General features: G+C 59.3%; 1 protein-coding gene across 1 annotated transcript; it reads left to right on the top strand.

Annotated features, from left to right (window-relative positions):
• Positions 1 to 2336: 2336 nt before the first annotated feature.
• LOC119106980 (uncharacterized) lies at positions 2337 to 17657 on the top strand. Its single transcript, XM_037230324.1, has 17 exons — positions 2337 to 2434; positions 2936 to 2961; positions 3679 to 3912; positions 5195 to 5337; positions 6215 to 6290; positions 6829 to 7010; positions 7413 to 7550; positions 7841 to 7987; positions 8446 to 8511; positions 8960 to 9067; positions 9642 to 9993; positions 10456 to 10601; positions 12565 to 12765; positions 13362 to 13452; positions 14570 to 14589; positions 16053 to 16190; positions 17637 to 17657. Exons 1-17 carry the CDS (start codon positions 2337 to 2339, stop codon positions 17655 to 17657), a joined length of 2187 nt encoding a protein of 728 aa, XP_037086219.1.
• Positions 17658 to 19444: the final 1787 nt, after the last annotated feature.

Below are 19444 nucleotides of genomic sequence, written 5' to 3'. Positions count from 1 at the left end.
GTCGGCTGGAGGGCGGAGGTGTGTCAGCTGGAGAGCGGGTGAACGTCGGCTGGAGGGCGGGTGAATGTCGGCTGGAGTGCAGAGGTGCGTCGGCGGAGAGCGGGTGAACGTCGGCTGGAGGGCAGAGGTGCGTCGGCGGGAGAGCGGGTGGACGTCGGCTGAAGTGTGAGGGTACGTGGGTTTGACAGCGGACCGACGTCGGCCCGGTGCGTATGTCTGCTGGACGTCGGCATGTGCGAGCATCTGCCGGGCCAACGTCGGCATGTTGATTGAGTATCCAACATCTGCCTTATGGCGCCAGCAAGGAAAATTACTTACCTCGGGATGCAAGCGACACTTTTATGCAGTTTCCCTTTGCAGTGCAAAGAGCTAAGCTACATGTTCTGAAATGCTGGGATGTAAATCATTGGTATTATTACACCCATAAATCATACATATCTCATCCATTGAACCACCATCAACATGAGAAGGCCGCATTGCTGTAACGCTCTGGGACGGTTCCTCCCACGGAGAAGACTTACCAAATCATTTAGTTGATGGAGGTCCGAACAAGCGCCAAGTCGCTTAATACGCCTGTCCCAGTCAAAACCCGCATTAAGCTCACAGCCAGGTGGCGAACGGGAACTTACTTACTCTGCTGAACGGAACGGCTGGGCACATTTCTGGAGGGGCTGCTACAAATGGGCGCGGCGCATTTCAATGTTGATTTCTTTTTTACCTTCGTCGGGCTCAAAACCCGACATTTAGCTACAGTCGTGGAGTACCGTTGTGCCTTGGGAGTTTTCATCTGAAGGCTGTGTTTGACGATACGGGGGTCAAATTACTGCTTGGTGAAGTATTGTTTGAAATCACATTTATTTATGATGGGGCTGGATGGCATGCTGGGGTTTGCGGTTATTTAGCAGTAATATAACGTCAAGTTAAGACCGCCTGTTTTGCACCTTTGTGTTTGGCCTGAGGTTCAAGCAAAGAGCTAACTTGTCCATTGCACATGACAATATTTCAGGTTATATTTGGGGACGGGTGCAAATAATCATGGTTGGTGTGCCCAAAACTGCCACACATCATAGTGCAGGGTACTCCATCATGTGGTTTTAATGCTCTTTTGTTTACAGGACCAGCAAGCCAACTGGACTGCAGAACATGGCACATCATGCAGGATTTCTGATTTGGATGATCCTGTCATCTTACTCAAATGTGTCCTGTATCAAATATGGAAAATACAGTGAGGCTCTTTCTGCTTCATGAAAACCTTGCCAAGCAGCCTTTTGATTGTGTGCTACAGGTCATTGGGACATTATGTTAGGAGAGATTAGATGTCCTCATAACCAATATTTTGCTACTTTTGCAGATGACATGCTTTGTAATTAATATTCTGCTGTCATGATAGAACCATCCCTGCCTGTAGAATGCAGCACAAAATTGCGCAGAAAACAAGATTGTATCACATTACCCTTCAAACTAAAATGATTATAAGCACAGTCAAAAGTACAAAGCTAATGTTTATGCACATGCTTTGGCAGAGTTCACCATCTTCTCCTTGAAGGACATGGACATGTCACCTCTGCCAAGAACAAACAAATATGTCATCATGGATGAGAATGTTGTAAGCACATACAATGTTCGGGAACCGTGCATGCTACAGTTGCATACAAGGATTGTTTCTGTAGCTAATAACAGCAAATATATTATTTTGACTTAACATAAACATGGTTGAGATATGTATTCAAGTGCCATGGGCCAGGGCACTTCATCACTTGCCCAGTGAAACTGGACCGCCCAATGAGGCTGAATTTGACAGTGTTGTTATTTGTTTGTGATTTGTCCAAAAAGGCTACCCAGTTGTCCCAAAAAATATGGTGTTGACCAGGTGCCTTTCCATAACCACCTGATCATTATACCTAATTAACACTATGGTTGTCATTGCTGCTCTGCCAATGACATTGGTTTGCAATACCACAATCTCTCTGCTCCTTCGAACACCTTCACTGAATTGCCTCTTCACCGCCTGACTGAGAATCATATGACTAGAATGAAAGCATTACTGACCATCTTCATCTCTAGCTTCCACCATGGCATTGTGGAAAGAGCACATCCACTATTGCTGAACCTCAGACGCTCTGGCCTCGCGCCCCCCGTGTCGCCGCACGCTCCGCTGTCCGCCCGGCTGAACCGCGGCGCCGACCCGGGCAGACGCTGCTGGCCCAGGTGAACCTCCCGTCCGCGGCCGGGACGACTCGGTCAACTCTCAGCTGGTGGAGCACTATTCTGGCTGCTGGCGCGATGCCGCACATGACGCTGCGCAGCATGCACCGCGTCGTCCAATGCCGTTCTCCATGGGGCTGTACCGGCGCGGCTCGTTCGTGGCCTGGCGCTGCCACTTCCGGAGGAGGTGCGGCCAGTCGCGCCAGCACGGAGAGAGCCGCGACAACCGGTGAGGCCGAGGGGTCCTGCTGGGATGGTGCGAGCGTGTGCGGGGGAGGGGGGGGGGGGGAGGCACACCACGTGGGCCGGGACGGGGAGTTCCTCTGAAGGGAGAGCTGGGCTCGTGAGGTGAGCCGGGAGAGGAGCTCACGGGGGGAGTGGAGCTGGCGCGGAGGATCGCTCTGTGCTTCAGAGATCTGTGATTTACGGATAGCCTGCGCGAGCCGGGAGGACGGGTGTCAGGTCATGTCAGGTCGGCGTAAGTTTAAGATGCTCAAACGTCGGATAGGAGTGAAGCTAACCTGCCCAGCCTCGCACCCCCAGGAGCGGCACGGGGCTGGGCTTGGATGGCACTTCGACACACGCTAGCCCCTCGACAATGGCCGCCGCAGCTCTGATGCCAGGCGTCCGGTGTCGCAGACAGCTGACTGGGCGCACGGCGAGTGACGGCATGGCCCAGTGGAGCGCGGAGCTCGTCCTCTCACCGCGGCTCCGGCTTTCTCTCCACCAGCGCCTCCATCACCGACATCCGCTTCGGTGAGAGAGCACTCTGCGCGCCCCCGACCGCCACTGGGCCGTCTCAGTGGTGGTCACGTTCGGCGTGCTTCACGCGGCTCGTTTACTGTTTGCTCGGTTGCATTGCGTTCTTGGCGGAGAGCATCGCCTGGCGCGGAGGGTGTCGCTGATGCAGCTCACAGAGCTCTGCCGTCAGCTGGCGTCTGTTGTCCGCGCCACTGCTCGACTTGTCCGCGTCACAATCGCGCCACCACGCTCTGTGAGGCGCCCGCCTGTGACGGCGTCAGGCGCCTCCTGCGGCGGCGTGAGGTACCGCCTGTGACGGCGTCAGGCGCCTCCTATGGCGGCGTGAGGTGCCGCCTGTGACGGCGTTCAGGCGCCTCCCATGGTGGCGTGAGGTGCCGCCATGTGACGGCAGTCAGGCGCCTCCTGTGGCGGCGTGAGGTACCGCCTGTGACGGCGTCAGGCGCCTCCTGTGCGGCATAAGGCGCCGCCTGTGACGGTGTGAGACGCCGCTTGTGACGGCGTGAGGCGCCGTCTGTGATGGCGTCAGGCGCCTCCTGTGGTGGCGTGAGGGGCCTCCTATGACGGCATAAGGCGCCTCCTGTGACGGCGTGGGGCGCCGCCTGTGACGGCGTGGGGCGCCGCCTGTGACGGCGTCAGGCGCCTCCTGTGGTGGCGTGGGGCGCCGCCTGTGACGGCGTGAGGCGCCTCATGTGACGGCTGTCCCGGTGACAGCGCCGTGGCGGTTGTGGTCGCTGGGCCCGCCGGTGGCGCCCGCGACGGTGGTGCCACACGTCGGCCGGCTGCGGTACCTGCAGGACTCTTGCGGCGGCGACCTCGGCCTGCTGTACGCCGTCACGTCGCCCAGCAAGCCGGGCCTCTTCGTGGCCACGCTGATCGGCAATCGGGTCACGTGGTATGACTTGACCGCGATGGACCAGCTGCGCTCCACCTTCAACGACTCGGAAGGTAAGTCCGGAGCTGTTCGGGTCTGGTGGCCGTCGCAGTGACCCGTATCTGACGGCGGTCGGGGTGACCGGTGTCTGGCGGCGGCCGCGGTGACCTGTGTCTAGCGTTGGTCGCGGTGGACTGTCTGGCGGCGGCCGCGGTGGACTATCTGGCGGCGGTAGCGGTGACCCGTGTCCAGCGTTGGTCGCGGTGGACTGTCTGACGGCGGTAGCGGTGACCCGTGTCTGGCGGTGGTCGCGGTGGACCGTCTGGCGGCGATCGCGGTGGACTGTCTGGCGGCGGTAGCGGTGACCCGTGTCTGGCGGCGGCCGCGGTGACCCGTGTCTGGCGGCGGTCGGGGTGGCCTTCGGGTGGCGGCGGGGAGAGCGGACCGTGCCCCGCCATGGTCGGGGTGGACGCGTGTAACTGAGTGGTCAGCAGACCGCGGCTGGTCAATGGTCGGGTGGACCACGCCTGGCGGTGGTCGCGCCTTCTGGCGTCGGTCCGCGGTCGCGTCCCCTGCGGCCGCTGACACTGACCAGGCGGACTGATAGGGCCCCGACGGCTGTGAGCGGTGGATATGGCTGTTTTGTGGCAACCACCATATCTAAGGCTGGAGCTGGGAGCCGTCCTTTGCATAATGCAAAACAAGGGAACTGTCGATTTTTGGCGCTGTACCAACGTTCCCACGTCAGCTGTACCTGCTCAGCCTGCGGCCAGTTTCCGAAAGTCTGACTGAGCCCGCGAGGCACAAGGAGGCCACTTCGATCTCGTACGAAATCAGGTCATTGTTACGGAGAACCATCTGCCGAATTAGGTCACCGCGCAGTGGCCGAGTCGCGGAATAACCCGGGGCGTGCACCGATTAGCTTCACCCTATTGCGCACCGACATGACCATCTCGGCTACCTATCCTATCTGCGACCTAGCGAGTAAATTCCGTGGCTGAGATCTGATCTTGATGTCGTCATACGACCAGGGTCCGACCTGTGCCGTGACTTCAGCTTGACACCATGTAATGACAATCTGCCCGTGCCCCCCCCCCCCCCCCCGGCTGCCAGCCAACATGCCCCTTGACCTGAGCCCGGTCCAGTCCCGTGACCTGAGCCTGACCTTGCCCCGCTTCGTCCCGTCCCGTCAGCCAACGTGCCTGGTGACCTGAGCCCGGTGCAGTCCCGTGACCTGAGCCTGACCTTGCTCCGCTCCGTCCCGTCCCGTCAGCCAACGTGCCCGGTGACCTGAGCCCGGTGCAGTCCCGTGACCTGAGCCTGACCTTGCTCCGCTCCGCCCCGTCCCGTCGGCAGGCATGCCCCATGACCTGAGCCTGACCAGTGCGGCGCTGACCTCGGCGCACCTGCTGATGCTCACCTCTGACGGCGTGATCGTCACGTCGTCCTTCAGCGACCCCGGGGGCAACTTCACCTTTACCCGGCTCCAGCTGCGACGGGTAGGACCCTCCCGCGGGGTCCGCGCGAGCTGCTGTTGCTGACGCCACGTGACCATGTCTCCGGGGTAGGACCCTCCCGCGGGTCCGCGCGAGCTCCGGTTGCTGACGCCACGTGACCATGTCTCCGGGGTAGGACCCTCCCGCGGGTCCGTGCGAGCTCCTGTTGCTGACGCCACGTGACCATGTCTCCGGACCCCGGATGCCGTCTGTCAGACGCCGCACTCGACCCAGGCCCAGTTCCAGAAAGTGCATTTCTTTCCGAAAGCCTTTCTTGCAAGAGCCTTCCCGCTTACCGCTCGTCACCGATGTCCTTACAGTGGCGTCTCGCACGTCATTTTGCGTGCCAGGTCGGGGAGGACGTTGGGGTGGGTAGCGCCCCTTGCTGATGTGCGCCTGGAGGCCGGGCTGGGGGCTGGGTCACGGGCAGCCGTCAAACTATTCTCGGCTGGTATGCCCGGGCCGGCTCTGCTTGACTGGTCTGTTGGTCGTCGACGTTTCCTGCGGTCCACAGCTCACTAGCCTGTGACCGATGCGCTGGTGCCGTCAGGTGACTTGCGCTGCATTCTGTGACGTCCTTACGTCACCGGGTGATCTGGGTAGCTCTGACCTGTTGTTTGTGCCGCATTCTGTGACGTCACTGCGTCACCAGTTGATCTGGGTAGCTCTGACCTGTGTGTTCGCTGCATTCTGTGACGTCAATGCGTCACCAGTTGATCTGGGTAGCTCTGACCTGTGGTTTGCACTGCATTCTGTGACGTCACTGCGCCACCAGTTGATCTGGGCAGCTCTGACCTGTGGTTTGCGCTGCATTCTGTGACGTCACTGCTTCACCAGTTGATCTGGGGAGCTCTGACCTGGCCGCGTCCTGCGTTTCCAGAACAACAGTTCCGCAGCTGACCGGGCGAAAGACGAGCTGATCCACTCCCCGTCCTGCGTCAACGACGACGCCAACGGTTGGTGTTCTCGTGCTCTTGTGATCACAGCTGTGCATTCATGGTGGCGCGGCCTGCCACTCTCTCTCGCTGAGCAGAGCACCGGGTGGTGGGGGTGGCTCGCGAGCCATGACGGGTTATTGCCTGCTGACGACGATATGCGGTGCTGCCGTTAGTAAGCGAGGATACCGAGGTCCCTGATGCGGGGCGCTGCTCTCCCTCTATGGATGAACCCGCGTAGTGTTCTGATAGGAGCATTTGGCTGATGTCCCAAGTGACGTGGGCGGAGGACCGAAGCTGTCGGTCAGAAGCGTCAGTGGCGGGCTGCCTGAGCAAGCCACGCACTAGTCTCGTGGACTTCCCGTACCGGGAAGCATGAGAGAATGAGGGAAGCCTTTACGACTGCCGGTCGCACCAGTGCATTGCATAAGCCTTGCGGTAGCGATCTCTGAGTGCTGTGTGCTGCCATTGGGCCCGATGATTTTGGCTCGGCCAGAAGGACAATGCACATCTCCGCTCGGCGGTCGTGCTGACCGCTTGCCTGGCCGCCTGGACGCAGCGGATTCGGTGCTGCTGCTGCTGCACTCGGAGCAGCGCTACCTGCTGGGGCGGGCGCCGTTCGCGCGCACCGACGCGTGGCAGGACGTGCGCTCGCTGGTGCCGTGGCCGGCCGGGCTGGCCTCCGTCAGCGACGTCCGCTACGTCTGGCACCGGAACGCCGTGTTGCTCGGCTTCGCGCAGGTGAGCCGTCGCCGCCGCCGCCGCCGCCGACGACGACGATGACTGAACCTTTGGTGGTAGGGGTCCGCGGACGATCGTATAGTTTCGGGGCGACGGAGAGGGTAACACCGGGACGTGGCGGGACTGTTGCGAGGCTCGGCCGGAGGTCTGCTAGCCGACTGATGGCCTGGTGCCAGGTGGTGCACCACACCCTCGCTGACGGAGACTGGTGGACGTGCAGCGCCCCGGGCAGCTGACGAGCCATCAGGCCACGAGGCGCGACGCAGCATGACGCTGCTCCGAGTCGGACGACTCGCGCGACTGTGACGAGACCCGGGCACTCCTGCCGGGAAGACCAGCTCGAGACACTGCTGCTGCCATATAGACCATGTGCCTGTCTGTGATGGCGACCTCTCCTGCCAGGGAGACCAGTACAAGACGCTGGTGCTGCCCCTGGAGAAGACCGGCTACCGAAAGCGGCCGCCGTCCAGCGAGCACGTGACCCGGCCGTTCGTCTACCTCTGCCCGCTCACCAAGAAGGTGTACCTGCTGGCCGGTCAGGTGGGAGCAGCTGCCTGCCGAGCTCTGTTGCTACAGCCCCTCCCCTCGCCCACCCACGTGTGGGACAAGCATCCTGGGGCGCTGCCCCCCCCCCTCCCCAGCTCCCTTTGGGCGGTCAAGCCGCTCAGAAACATGTACGTGCGGTGGTATTGTGCGATCTGTAGTGCGATCGAGCATATTGTGTAACGTTCTTTGAGAACTGAAGCCGTGGATGTTTCGTTGAAGGTGCCATGGCGTTCGGTCGAAGCATGCCAGCGTGTACCTGACGACGCATGCTCACCGTTGGACAGGTCCTCGTCTCCATAGACGGCGGCGCCACGTTCGAACGTACCCTGACCAACGTGACGTTTGGTCACGTTGAGAACTGTTTCACCGACCTCATCCACCACCACATCTGTGTCACCAAGGATCTGGAGCTGGTCGTCATGAGCTTAGGGGTCAGTGCCACTCCTGTGCAGCGTAAACTGCGGGTCTGGTGCGGCTGAGGCCTTCTGCACAGCACGTACATCGTGAATGCATCTGACCTGACAGCTTGGCGGTGTCGTGATCTTCGTGCTGGACAGATCAGCTGTAGCGGGGCTGCGATCTCCGGGTGCTCTAAGCTGTTCTGTTCTGTGTTTCTGGTCCGTGATACGCTAACGTCGAATAATTACCATTGCTAACAATATTGGATTTCGCCAAGGGGGAGGGCGGTCTCCCCAACTCGCAGAACTGTACATCACGCATGCTACACACTTGCTACGTTTGATGAAACACGAGGCAATACCGTAAGGCCTGTACGTTTGCCTCCGCCAATTATGCTCTTGGGCGCGCCCCTCCAACAAGATGGCGTACAACGTTCTCATGAGTGACGGGCCGTCGCCCGTTGACCGCGCCGATGCTCGCGTGCCGGCAGTCAGACGAGCCGGCCAAAATCAGCCTGAAAGACGTCATCGACGCCAAGAACATCACGGATGTGGCGGTGGGTGCTGCGCCCCGCGCCGTGTCTCGCTGCGCACGCGCCGGTGCTGTTTTGCTGTTAAAGATGGGTCAGCCGGACGGGTGACGCGTTCCTGGCGTGGTGTCGCTGGGAACTGGTGTGTTACGTCGTGCCTTTGCCATGCCGCACTTGCGCGTTAACATGCTACAAGCGGAGGAAAGCAGTTACAACGGTGGGACTGCTGTGCTGTAGTGCCGACCGACGGTCTGGGTTTGAATAGGTTTGATCAGCGCGATCGTAGGTGATAAGTGTACGTTCGCAGCGTCATTTTGAGTGTCAATCGTCGGATGAGTTCACTGCGCTCCATTGTGAATCGCTCCTCACAGTTGCTGTGATACTACTCTCAGTTGCTGATATCCCAGTTCTCTGGCAGTTGCGTGCGCCTCGCCCCTCCGTCGAATATGATCGAAGGGTCGCATTTCGCTTACAGAAGATAGCCCTGGTAATGGACCGCGCCGGGGGCGTCACCGTGTTCGGCACCGGCTCGTCGGAGCTCGTCTCGCATTATTTCAACATCAAGTCCGGTCTTCCCGACAAGGTGCGTGGCACTTCGTCGCATTCAGAGTTTCCACTAGCAGCACGGCTGCGTTGACCACGCAAGCGGATGATGAAGCGGTTCAGCACGTCCGCGGATGGGCGGGGCGGCCGCGTGTTCCGGCGGGGCGCCGGGCGGTGTAATCGCCGTGCGCCCGCTCCTGCGCCTCACGTGCTCAGTGACTGTGCGGCAGCAGGTGGCCTGCGGAGAGCGGCCCCGCGATCTCACGATAGCAGTGTGGTCTGAGCGCTGCTGGTGGCATGCCTGCCGCTTGCAGTATAAACATGCGCACTGCTTCCCTTGTGTCATCGAGGTCCAAAGTCGTGAAGACCAGTCATGGTCCAGTCAGCTGGCTGACATATTTATGTGTACTGTACACTCAGTAATTCTACGGACGTTCTTCTGTTCCGTCTGGCCGTGACATGCTGTCCGCGGTGCTCGTCCAGGCTCATGACTTCTTGCCTTCACACCGCGGCCACTGCGGCTGCCGACCGCGGTGCCTCGCGCTGTCTGTCGGACTGCCGCGGCGCCGGCTCCCTTCTCAGGTTCCGTTCTCCGTTCCGTTCTCCGTTCTCAGTACAAGGCCCCCTGCGGCTACCGGCTGGAGCTGCTCGGCGGCGTCTTACACGCCAGCATTATCCACCTGGATCTGCACGACATCATCACCGTCGAGGTGGAGGCGCGCGAGGTGTACAGTGAGTGGCGCGTGGGAGAGGCAGCGCGACCGCGAGCCGTTCGTAACAGCGGCCACGCTGTGCTGGTTGGTTCGATGGAAAGAATCAGGCACGTCTGTAAACCAGATGCAGCCCTGCTTCATAAAGCCACCACGTGGGCTGTCAAATGCCATTATTGTCGCCACGGAGAAATAAATACGCATACGTTACCGTGTGATGCGGTCACCGTCTCCAACCGCCCGTTGTTAGGACACGGTGGCTGAACAGCATGCTGTCCATAACTGCGTTATGGTAGGGTAGTTCTGAATGAGAGGGTCTGCTTCACTGCTGGAACGCAGCTGAGTGAAGTCAGATTATGTCTTGGCATAACCCGTAGGGTTCTGTGATGGCCCGGAGCATGTCATGCTGTTGACCCCTAGTTACATTAAAATCTCAGCTCGCATGTAACGTCATTCATCTCGACGTCCTTAGCCACTTTTTGAAATACAGTGCGAACAGTAAGACAATTTTTTAAAGGTTAATTTTCGCATTTTTATCTACCATAGCGATAGCTCTACCATATTTTTATATTTTTATCTATACTTGCTCTTCAAACAAAGGAACAGCTCAGAAACGGCTTATATGAATCATACAGACCAGTGAGACAGCTCGAGAGCAGAACAGTGTACCGGCCGGGAGCCGGACGGGCCAGCTGACGGCGCCGGCGGCCGTCGGCAGACGAGGGCGAGCCGCTGGCCGAGTACGAGCCGCTGATCGACCTGGAGCTCAGCAACCCGGACATCGTGCAGGTGGAGCGGTCGGCCAGCGTGCGCGGCGGCTCGCTGCGGCTGGCGGTCACCGTGCGGCCGCAGTCCTGGACGCTGGTACGGCGCGGACGCCCGGCGGCAGGGCGCGCCCGGTGGTGGCGGACAGTGGCGGGTGCGGGACGCGCCGCCGCGTTTGTGGCGGGCTCTCGCCGCAGCCAGTGGCAGCGATTTCGGCGCTAGTAAATGTTACGCAACGACCAGAGAGACGTCTTGCGGGGCGGGGACGAGGGAGGCGATGACGGACGTGGGTCGGGGAACGAGGGAGGCGATGACGGACGTGAGTTGGGGCGAGGGAGGGGATGACGGACGTGAGTCGGGGGAACGAGGAAGGCGATGACAGACGTGAGTTGGAGAAACAAGGAAGACGATGACGAACGTGAGCTGGGGGAACGAGGGGGCGATGGCGGACGTGAGTTGGGGGAACGAGGGGGCGATGGCGGACGTGAGTCGGGGGAACGAGGAAGGCGATGACAGATGTGAGTCGGGGGAACAAGGCAGGCGATGACGGACGTGAGCTGGGGGAACGAGGAAGGCGATGGCGCACGTGAGCCGGGGGAACGAGGAAGGCAATGACGGACGTGAGTCGTGGAACGAGGAAGGTGATGGCGGACGCGAGTCGGGACGTTTCTCATGCAGGTGATGTCAAAAGCTAGGCCTGTTTGGGGTCTCACCTCCGCCTAGCCATACCAGTTGATCTGAGCAATGCGCTAAAAAGCCCACCTTTCATGAGGATTTAACGAGGTGATATAATATTCGCGCGTAAAATTGCGAGCAGCGTTGCTAAAAATTTGATGCATGCGGAAATAGCCTACCTGGACGTTAGAGCCAAAAGGAAAACCGATAACTTGTAGTGGTTTGCGATTGTTGCCTTTGTTTGAAAATAATTAAAAGACGGAAATTTTGGGGTAGATAATGATCAAAATAAGCAGAACTACATTGCTGTGTAATCTTCATAACCCAATCGCTCATTACTCGATAGCGTCTAGGGCAGGTGTTGTTTTTATTTTATTCTATACTAATTTTGGCAAAAAAGTACAAGCCGTTCTGCGACAGATTGATTGTGCTTTTCGTGGGTATTAAGTATCTTGCGGCTTTGATGCATACATACGTACATACATACATACATACATACATATATATATATATATATATATATATATATATATATATATATATATATAATGGGATGCGACTGCCTCGTTTGTCTGCATCTTGATGTACGTTACTTATGTACATAAATAAATAAATAAAGAAATAAATATGTATAACACGTCCTAAAACCAAAGCGTTCATGGTTTGAGCACGAAATGCCTGCCCGTCTACTTAGACCCACCGTCAACACTTTCGCCATTACGAATGTCCGTTTTCTCCTGCGGCCAAATATGTTTGTTTCGTGCCTCCACGACACCGGGTAGTTGAGATTTGAACTGATTTCGACCCGTGCTTTACGGCATTTCCGCTGTGTGGAAATTAGGTTTTTCATTTCAGCGGCACGGAATATGCGAAATTGTAGTGAGATTGCAATGTAGCAGGAAAACTATCCTAGTAAAATACCGTGCACACAAATATCCAAAAATTTATACGACGCGACTGCTACGTAGTTGGGCTTCTTTCTGGAAAATTTCATGTGCCTACAATCCACGATTGCAAGGATGTTAGCCTCTAAAAGGTTTTAGGGTTCGACCGGGCCGCTGACATTAAATTTTGTCTTAGTTCAAGCAGGGCTCGCTCGTGATCCGTAAGATCGCAAGGTCCATGCAAAGCTGATCGCGAAACTAGGTTACCTCGGCAAGCAGACGTGTCATCACCATTAGCCCCGGCAGAAGGTGTATTGTGACCTTCGTGACCCCGACAGAGGGGCGTGTTGTGACCGCCGTTACCCCGGCAGAGGGGCGTCGTGTGAACACCGTAGCCACGCCCGAGTGGCGTGTTGTGACATCTGTTACCCCGGCGAAGGGATGTGTTAAAACTCCGTGGCCCCGACGGAGGGGTGTGTGGTGACTCCCTGTGACCCCGACAGAGGGGCGTCTGCTCGCTGACGTTCCGGCTGCCGCGCGCCAGCGCCCTCTGCACGGGCACGGCCCGGCTGGTGACCTTCGCCCTGCTGCCCTCGCCCAATCTCTCCATCGCCGTCAACACGGCCCGGGGCGCCGACCCCAAGGTGGAGCGGGACGTGCTACGAGGCTTGCACGCCGGCGACCGCAGCTTCATCGAACTGCCGGTGCGCCGGCGCCGCGCGGCCCGGCTGGGGCCGAGTCGGGCTTCCATGCCGGGGGGCCGGGTTCCATTCCCGGATAGGGCTAGTGTTTTTCGGGTGATGAGGCGATCTTGGCTGCTTCTATCGATACATGCAGTGGCTGCGCGACGGCGCGCGGCGGCGCGCGGCCCGCTCGAAGGCCTGTCGCTGCGGAGTCAGGGATGGAGGTCTGGGAGCCCATGCTGGTGATTCGACGAGCGTGTTTCGTTGCCTATATGCTTCCGCAAAATCACGACATAGTGCTGAAATTAGTGCACAGAGGCGTGTTCAAAGCTGACGCTAAGATTATGCCGGTGCTACCAAGCGACTCGCTGTTCGTCGTTTGGAATCCTTTGATGCACGGGCGACACGATATGCCACGGGGCATTCTGTTTTATTGGGGATGGGTCGCAGTGGGTTGAATAAAGTCTAAAGGGGTGGCGAAACGCTTCGTGAACTCCATCTATCTCCTGAACTTCTGGGAGGAGAGTCTGACCGAACCCTCCGTACTGCCCGGACGCGGTTTAGAGCTGGGCTGGGAGCCGGAACACCCCAGGGAGCGCCGTTCTGCTGTGTTACAGGTCAACTACCGGCCTCCATCAGACTTGGGGATCAACATCCCCACCTCGGAAAACATTTATAACGCCGACCCGAGCCAGCCTATGGAGCAGGGTAGGTCTTAGGCTGATTTTGCGCGCAGTCTTTGCACGCCCATTTTGAGAATTCTACACATCATGATGTGGTAACTCAAGGACGCATTATTCTGTCCTGCTCTCCTCAGACCGGAGCTGATTATCTACCCTCAGACCTGCACGTTCTGTCCTGTTTTCAGATCTGCTGAGTGTGCCTCCTTGGGTCTGCGACTGCGCCGCCCTCCCGAGACCCTCTGATTGTGTCCTGCTCGCATTGGACCTGCGACTGCGCCGCCCTCCTGAGACCCTCTGACCGTGTCCTACCCGCACTGGACCTGCGACTGCGCCGCCCTCCTCAGACCCTCTGATTGCGTCCTGTCCGCACTGGACCTGCGAGTGCATCGCCCTCCTCAGACCCGCTGATTGCGTCCTGTCCGCACTGGACCTGCGACTGCGCCGCCCTCCTCAGACCCTCTGATTGCGTCCTGTCCGCACTGGACCTGCGAGTGCATCGCCCTCCTCAGACCCGCTGATTGCGTCCTGTCCGCACTGGACCTGCGACTGCGCCGCCCTCCTGAGACCCGCTGATTGCGTCCTGTCCGCACTGGACCTGCGAGTGCATCGCCCTCCTCAGACCCGCTGATTGCATCCTGTCCGCACTGGACCTGCGACTGCGCCGCCCTCCTGAGACCCGCTGATTGCGTCCTGTCCGCACTGGACCTGCGAGTGCATCGCCCTCCTCAGACCCGATGATTGTGTCCTGCCCGCGCTGGACCTGCGACTGCGCCGCCCTCCTGAGACCCGCTGATTGCGTCCTGTCCGCACTGGACCTGCGAGTGCATCGCCCTCCGAGACCCACTGATTGCGTCCTGTACGCACTGGACCTGCGAGTGCATCGCCCTCCTCAGACCCGATGATTGCGTCCTGTCCGCACTGGACCTGCGAGTGCATCGCCCTCCTCAGACCCGCTGATTGCGTCCTGTCCGCACTGGACCTGCGAGTGCATCGCCCTCCTCAGACCCGCTGATTGCGTCCTGTCCGCACTGGACCTGCGAGTGCATCGCCCTCATCAGACCCCGATGATTGTGTCCTGCCCGCACTGGACCTGCGACTGCGCCGCCCTCCGAGACCCACTGATTGCGTCGTGCTGTTCTCAGCCCTGCTGATCGTGCACGAGGTCAGCCGCAGGACGGGCCGCTACAAGGCGTGCGCCGGGCGGGCCGAGCGCTCGGCCTGCGGCTGCACCGCGGCCGCCGAGTACTCCACCGACGTCCGCGACTCGGACTGCCGCCGATACGTGAGTGGTGGTGGCGGCGGCCTCCTGGCCGGCCAGTCCTCTGAGACTCGGACCGCTCTGTGGTGGCGGCGGCCTCTGGGCCGGCCGCTCTGCTGAGACTCGGACCGCTCTGTGGTGACGGCGGCCTCTGGGCCGGCCGGTCCTCTGAGACTCGGACCGCTCTGTGGTGGCGGTGGCCTCTGGGCCGGCCGATCTGCTGAGACTCTGACCGCGCTGTGGTGGCGGCGGCCTCTGGGCCGGCCGGTCCTCTGAGACTCGGACCGCTCTGTGGTGGCGGCGGCCTCTGGGCCGGGCGCCGGCGGCAGCGGGCCGCGGGAGCTGCCGTCAGACCGGTCAGCTGGGCTCTCAGACACGGTGTGACGGGGCCGTGTTCCCTGTCGGACCGTGCGCTGTGCCCGTCTGTGGCGGGGTCATGTGCCAGTCACGGCGCCTCTGATTGCTGACCCCGCTGGGACTTGCTGCAGTGCGCGGCGGCTTAAGAACGCTGGGGACGTGTTTGAACCAGTTCTGGGTTGCTAGTAACGTGTTGGCGTCGTGTGGGGGTGGCGGTAGGTTGCAGTGTCGGGGAAGGGACTTCTGTGTTTTCACCAGTGGCTGCGAGACTTTCCTTTTTAGTAGAAGTCCGCGCAAGCTTTTTCTCCATGCTGTGAGTACGATTAAACGCCACGGTCCCGTAGCCTTTGGAGGAACAGCTTCATGTTGTGGACCCGACCGCCAGTTTGGCCTGCGCCAGAAGTGAAAGTCCATAATAATAACCGGAGAGGGGAAGAAATAGATGTAAGCCGTCCGAACCCTTGCTTTCAATACCTGCTGGGGCAATTCAATACCTGCTGGGGCAAGTATCGGTAGGAAGCGTTTCCCTAAGAGTTGCGAAGACCCACCGGTGTGTTGCATGAGTGTATGACTGCTTCACATTGTAGTGGTCGCGACATGCGCACACCTAAATTATCACCATGATTGTCTCGAACCTACGCTAGCCGTCCTATTCCGTCCGTGAATGTGTTGGACCGAGCGGTGCCAGCTGTGTCAGTGTCAGTGTTGTCAGGTGCCGCTGCTATGTCGGACCAAGCGGTGTCAGCCTTGTCAGGCCGCTGCTGTATCGAACCGAGTGGTGTCAGCCGTGTCAGTGTCAGTGTCGTCGTCAGGTGCCGCTGCTGTATCGGACCGAGCGGTGACAGCCGTCAGTGTCAGTGCTGTATAGGATCGAGCGGCGACAGCCGTCAGTGTCAATGCTCTACCCCACCGGGCGGTGTCAGCCGTGTCAGTTGCCAGTGTCGTCGCCAGGTGCCGCGCTGTATAGGACCGGGCGGTGTCAGCCGTGTCAGTGCCAGTATCGTCGCCAGGTGCCGCAGATCTCGTGGCCGGCCAAGCTGGGTCTGACGATGAGTATACGCGAGCGGAACGGGCCGGTCCGACCGCTCCTGGCACCCATGTACGTGACCATCACGGAACTCAACAACCGCTCCTCCTGGCGAACCATGGTGAGCAGCGCTCCGGGCGGGGTCGCGTGTAAAGAGACTTGGTCCACCCAACCATGCTCAGCAGTGCTACCCACACGGTTACGTGTCGCGTCACGTGGTTATAACCGTACGGGCGGTTTTTCTTACGACGGTATCTGTAAACCCGGTAAAAACAACGGCAAACAAATAAGATGCACTCTGCTGGAGTTCAAGCGGATAATTGCGGTGTGTCCTGTTTTGTGTTGTAGCTATGTTTGTACACTTGTGCTGTGTGGACCCAGAAGGCCGATTTATTTATGTGTCGAGAAGTATTTGTGGCCTATGCTACCAGTGTGGTCAATTTTAGACTCATTTTCCCCTAATCCCGTCATGTGGCAATTCGGCGACATTTGTATAATATAGTGTCACCGTACCTTGGAATCGGAGTCATTTCGAAGCCATAGCTGGTGAGGACCCCTGGACTTCACCAGGCCAGTAGGGCAGTTCCAGTCCAAAGAGCGGTTTGCGCCGAAAGATGTTAACCACTGTGCCGCGGCACGGCCGCCGGTGCTTCAAGCTGGGTTTCCGGGCCAGTCACCAGTGGACCGACGGTGATGATTCCCGCTGGACGGGTGTCAAGGTGCCGTGTCGCGTGACACTGTGACACTTGTCAGTGTGTCACGCTCGACCAGGTGAAGTGCGGGTTCGGCCGAGCGTGTTCCATCTCGTTTTGGTCCGTGCTTGATATCCCGTTGCACGGATCGATGAAAACATCGACAGAAACGTGCAGCCATGGGCACGGCCGATGCTGCGTCATCTTGGAGCAGCTTCCAAATTTATTCCATGGGCGTTGTGAGATCTAGGTTATGGTGAAATACTTTCAAGTAGCGGCCGAGCCGGCCATAGAGCCTCCACTCTCCGTCTTGTGCCTACTAGTGCTTGACCGCCAGGTTATAACGAGCCAAGTCATCAAGATCTGCATAATAGTTTGTGTACTTGATCTTCGCTTCCCACCAGTCTCGGAAAGAAAAAATTGTGGAATGTGCACTGAAACCAGCGGACCACAACACACAAGCGCATACGCAGACACACGCACGCCCGCGCCCGCACACACGCACGCCGTATGCACGCAAGCATAACGGGTGGCAGTGTGCCGGTCGGGCCGACGGGGCGGCCGACCGGCGCACGAGGCGGCCGGCCGCCGTGCGGCACGGCAACTGCTGCAACTACGTGGACCGTGGCGGGTCGGCTAGACCTGCGGAGAAAACCGGCGGAGACACCACGCGCTAGCGGTGTGGTGCTCCGAGTGGCTCTGAGGCTTTGCGTCGCATCGTCAAACTGGCGGGATGGGTTGTGACTGCACCGGCCGGGAGCCGGCCGGGAACGGCACTCAACCAGCGTGCTGTCGCTGTCGTACTGGCCTGGTCGTGCTGCCTGCGCCGCCGTGGGGTGTCACGCGCCGCCCGCCGCCCTCTGTTGGCCGTGCAGGCGCTGGCGCGGACCCAGTGACTGCCGCGTCGTGTCCCCTCGCGGCTCGGCCATCGTACACGCACGCACGCACGCTTGCACGCACGCTTGCACGCGCGCTTGCACGCGCGCACGCTTGCACGTACGCACGCTTGCACGTACGTACGCTTGCACGTACGTACGCTTGCACGTACGTACGCACGTACGCACGCACGCACGCACGCACGCACGCACGCACGCTCGGCGCCGGCTCGGCGCCGGCCCACGAGGCGTGCAGCGAGCGGGATGGGGGCACGACACCAGGGGGTCGGCCACCGACGATGAGGCACGGCACAGCCCGCCCGGCGTGAGCGGCCATACCGAACCCCCTCCCCTCGCTGGATCCTCCCCGACACGTGTGAACTGGTTCTCATGTGCGGGACTAAACACGGCCTACCCAGTCCAGTCAAAACGACTGAAGATGATTTGTAGCGCTATGGGAAGACATCCCTAGCTGTCTCCGTCTACGTCATCAGAAGGCACGCGCTCCCACACACGTCTTTTCCGGCAGCGCGGTCTAATTCCGTGTGACCATGCATTGGACTGTTCGTACTGCATTGGCGGGGTGTGGTAGCGCACGCTGATGCTGTCACTTGTGCTGCTTGTGCTGCCTTGTACTGTGTTAGTGCCCGTCGGTGACTTGATCTGATCTGACCTGACCTGACCTGACCCGAGCGCCGTCCGGCTAGTGCTGCTGGACGCCGACCTGACCCTCATATACAGCCGGAACACGTCAGCTCGCGACCGGCAGCTGGTGGACCCCCAGCGCATCCGTATCTTGATGACGGGCACCGGACTCTACCACTTCCGCCTGCAGGTGGTGGAACACAGCTCCTACAACACCTTCTACGACGACTTTATGGTGAGCGTTCATCACCGTATCTCGTCCGCGTTCCAGTTACGTTCTCGTTTGGTCTTAGCTGCACCCACATTCGCCTCAGCAATGTACCATAGCTAATATACAGTTGCATGCTAAATTAGTCCATTGCTATTTATGTCTGTCCGCAGATATACGTGGTGCCGTCTCGCCTGATGTCTCAGGTACAACACGTGGTGTACCCCGTGGTGGGCATCACCCTCATCATCATGATGTTCGTCGTGTTCGAGTATTATCACCAGCGCTACGTGGGAGCTGGCGATGACGTCTACTCCGAGAGCGGTGAGCCCAGTGCGGTGCTGAGCTCTGATCCGTCACACACGGACGCGCTGCATTGTGCGGCTCCCAGACGGGGGTAGGTGGGGGTCGTGAGGTCTAATGGCCGTCGTGAGGATGGGATGGGGAGTGGGGAGGGATGGGATGGGATGGGATGGGATGGGATGGGATGGGATGGGATGGGATGGGATGGGATGGGAGGGGATGGGATGGGATGGGATGGGATGGGATGGGGGGGGGGGGGGGGCGCAACTAAGCGCCACCTGGACGCCTAGCCTGCCCAACACATGTATGGGGTCCGGGTTTAAGGTGCCGTGCCGAGCTCAGATTTTTGTCAAAGGCTGGCTGTGAGTCTTACAGCCATTACTTGTCAGAAAAGTGTCGCGTTAGTGCCATCGTGCGACAATATGCGTACCGCGTCCCTCGCTTCTTACAAAGTGGCCATATCAATAGGCCGGCTGCCCGGACAACGGCCTTGCTGAGTAATCAGCCTTATTGATGTCCGGGCAGCCCAATGAGCCTTGCTAATGTCCGGGCAGCCCAATGAGCCTTGCTAATGTCCGGGCAGTCCAACGAGCCTTGCTGGTGTCAGGGCAGCCCAACGAGCCTTGCTGGTGTCAGGGCAGCCCAACAAGCC

This window comes from Pollicipes pollicipes, unplaced genomic scaffold (genome assembly GCF_011947565.3).
Source record: "Pollicipes pollicipes isolate AB1234 unplaced genomic scaffold, Ppol_2.1 Scaffold_6548;HRSCAF=7765_pilon_pilon_pilon, whole genome shotgun sequence".
Lineage (NCBI taxonomy): Eukaryota > Metazoa > Arthropoda > Thecostraca > Pollicipedomorpha > Pollicipedidae > Pollicipes > Pollicipes pollicipes.
Note: the sequence above shows the minus strand (reverse complement) of the source record. Positions and strands in the feature narration are given on the sequence as shown.

Excerpts from the sequence above, each read along its gene's own strand:
- LOC119106980 (XM_037230324.1), top strand. The coding sequence starts at position 2,337 with ATGGGGCTGTACCGGCGCGGCTCGTTCGTGGCCTGGCGCTGCCACTTC. Across the intron at positions 3,913-5,194 it reads CACCTTCAACGACTCGGAAG|GCATGCCCCATGACCTGAGC; the intron begins GTAAGTCCGGAG and ends TCCCGTCGGCAG. Across the intron at positions 8,512-8,959 it reads AGAACATCACGGATGTGGCG|AAGATAGCCCTGGTAATGGA; the intron begins GTGGGTGCTGCG and ends TTTCGCTTACAG.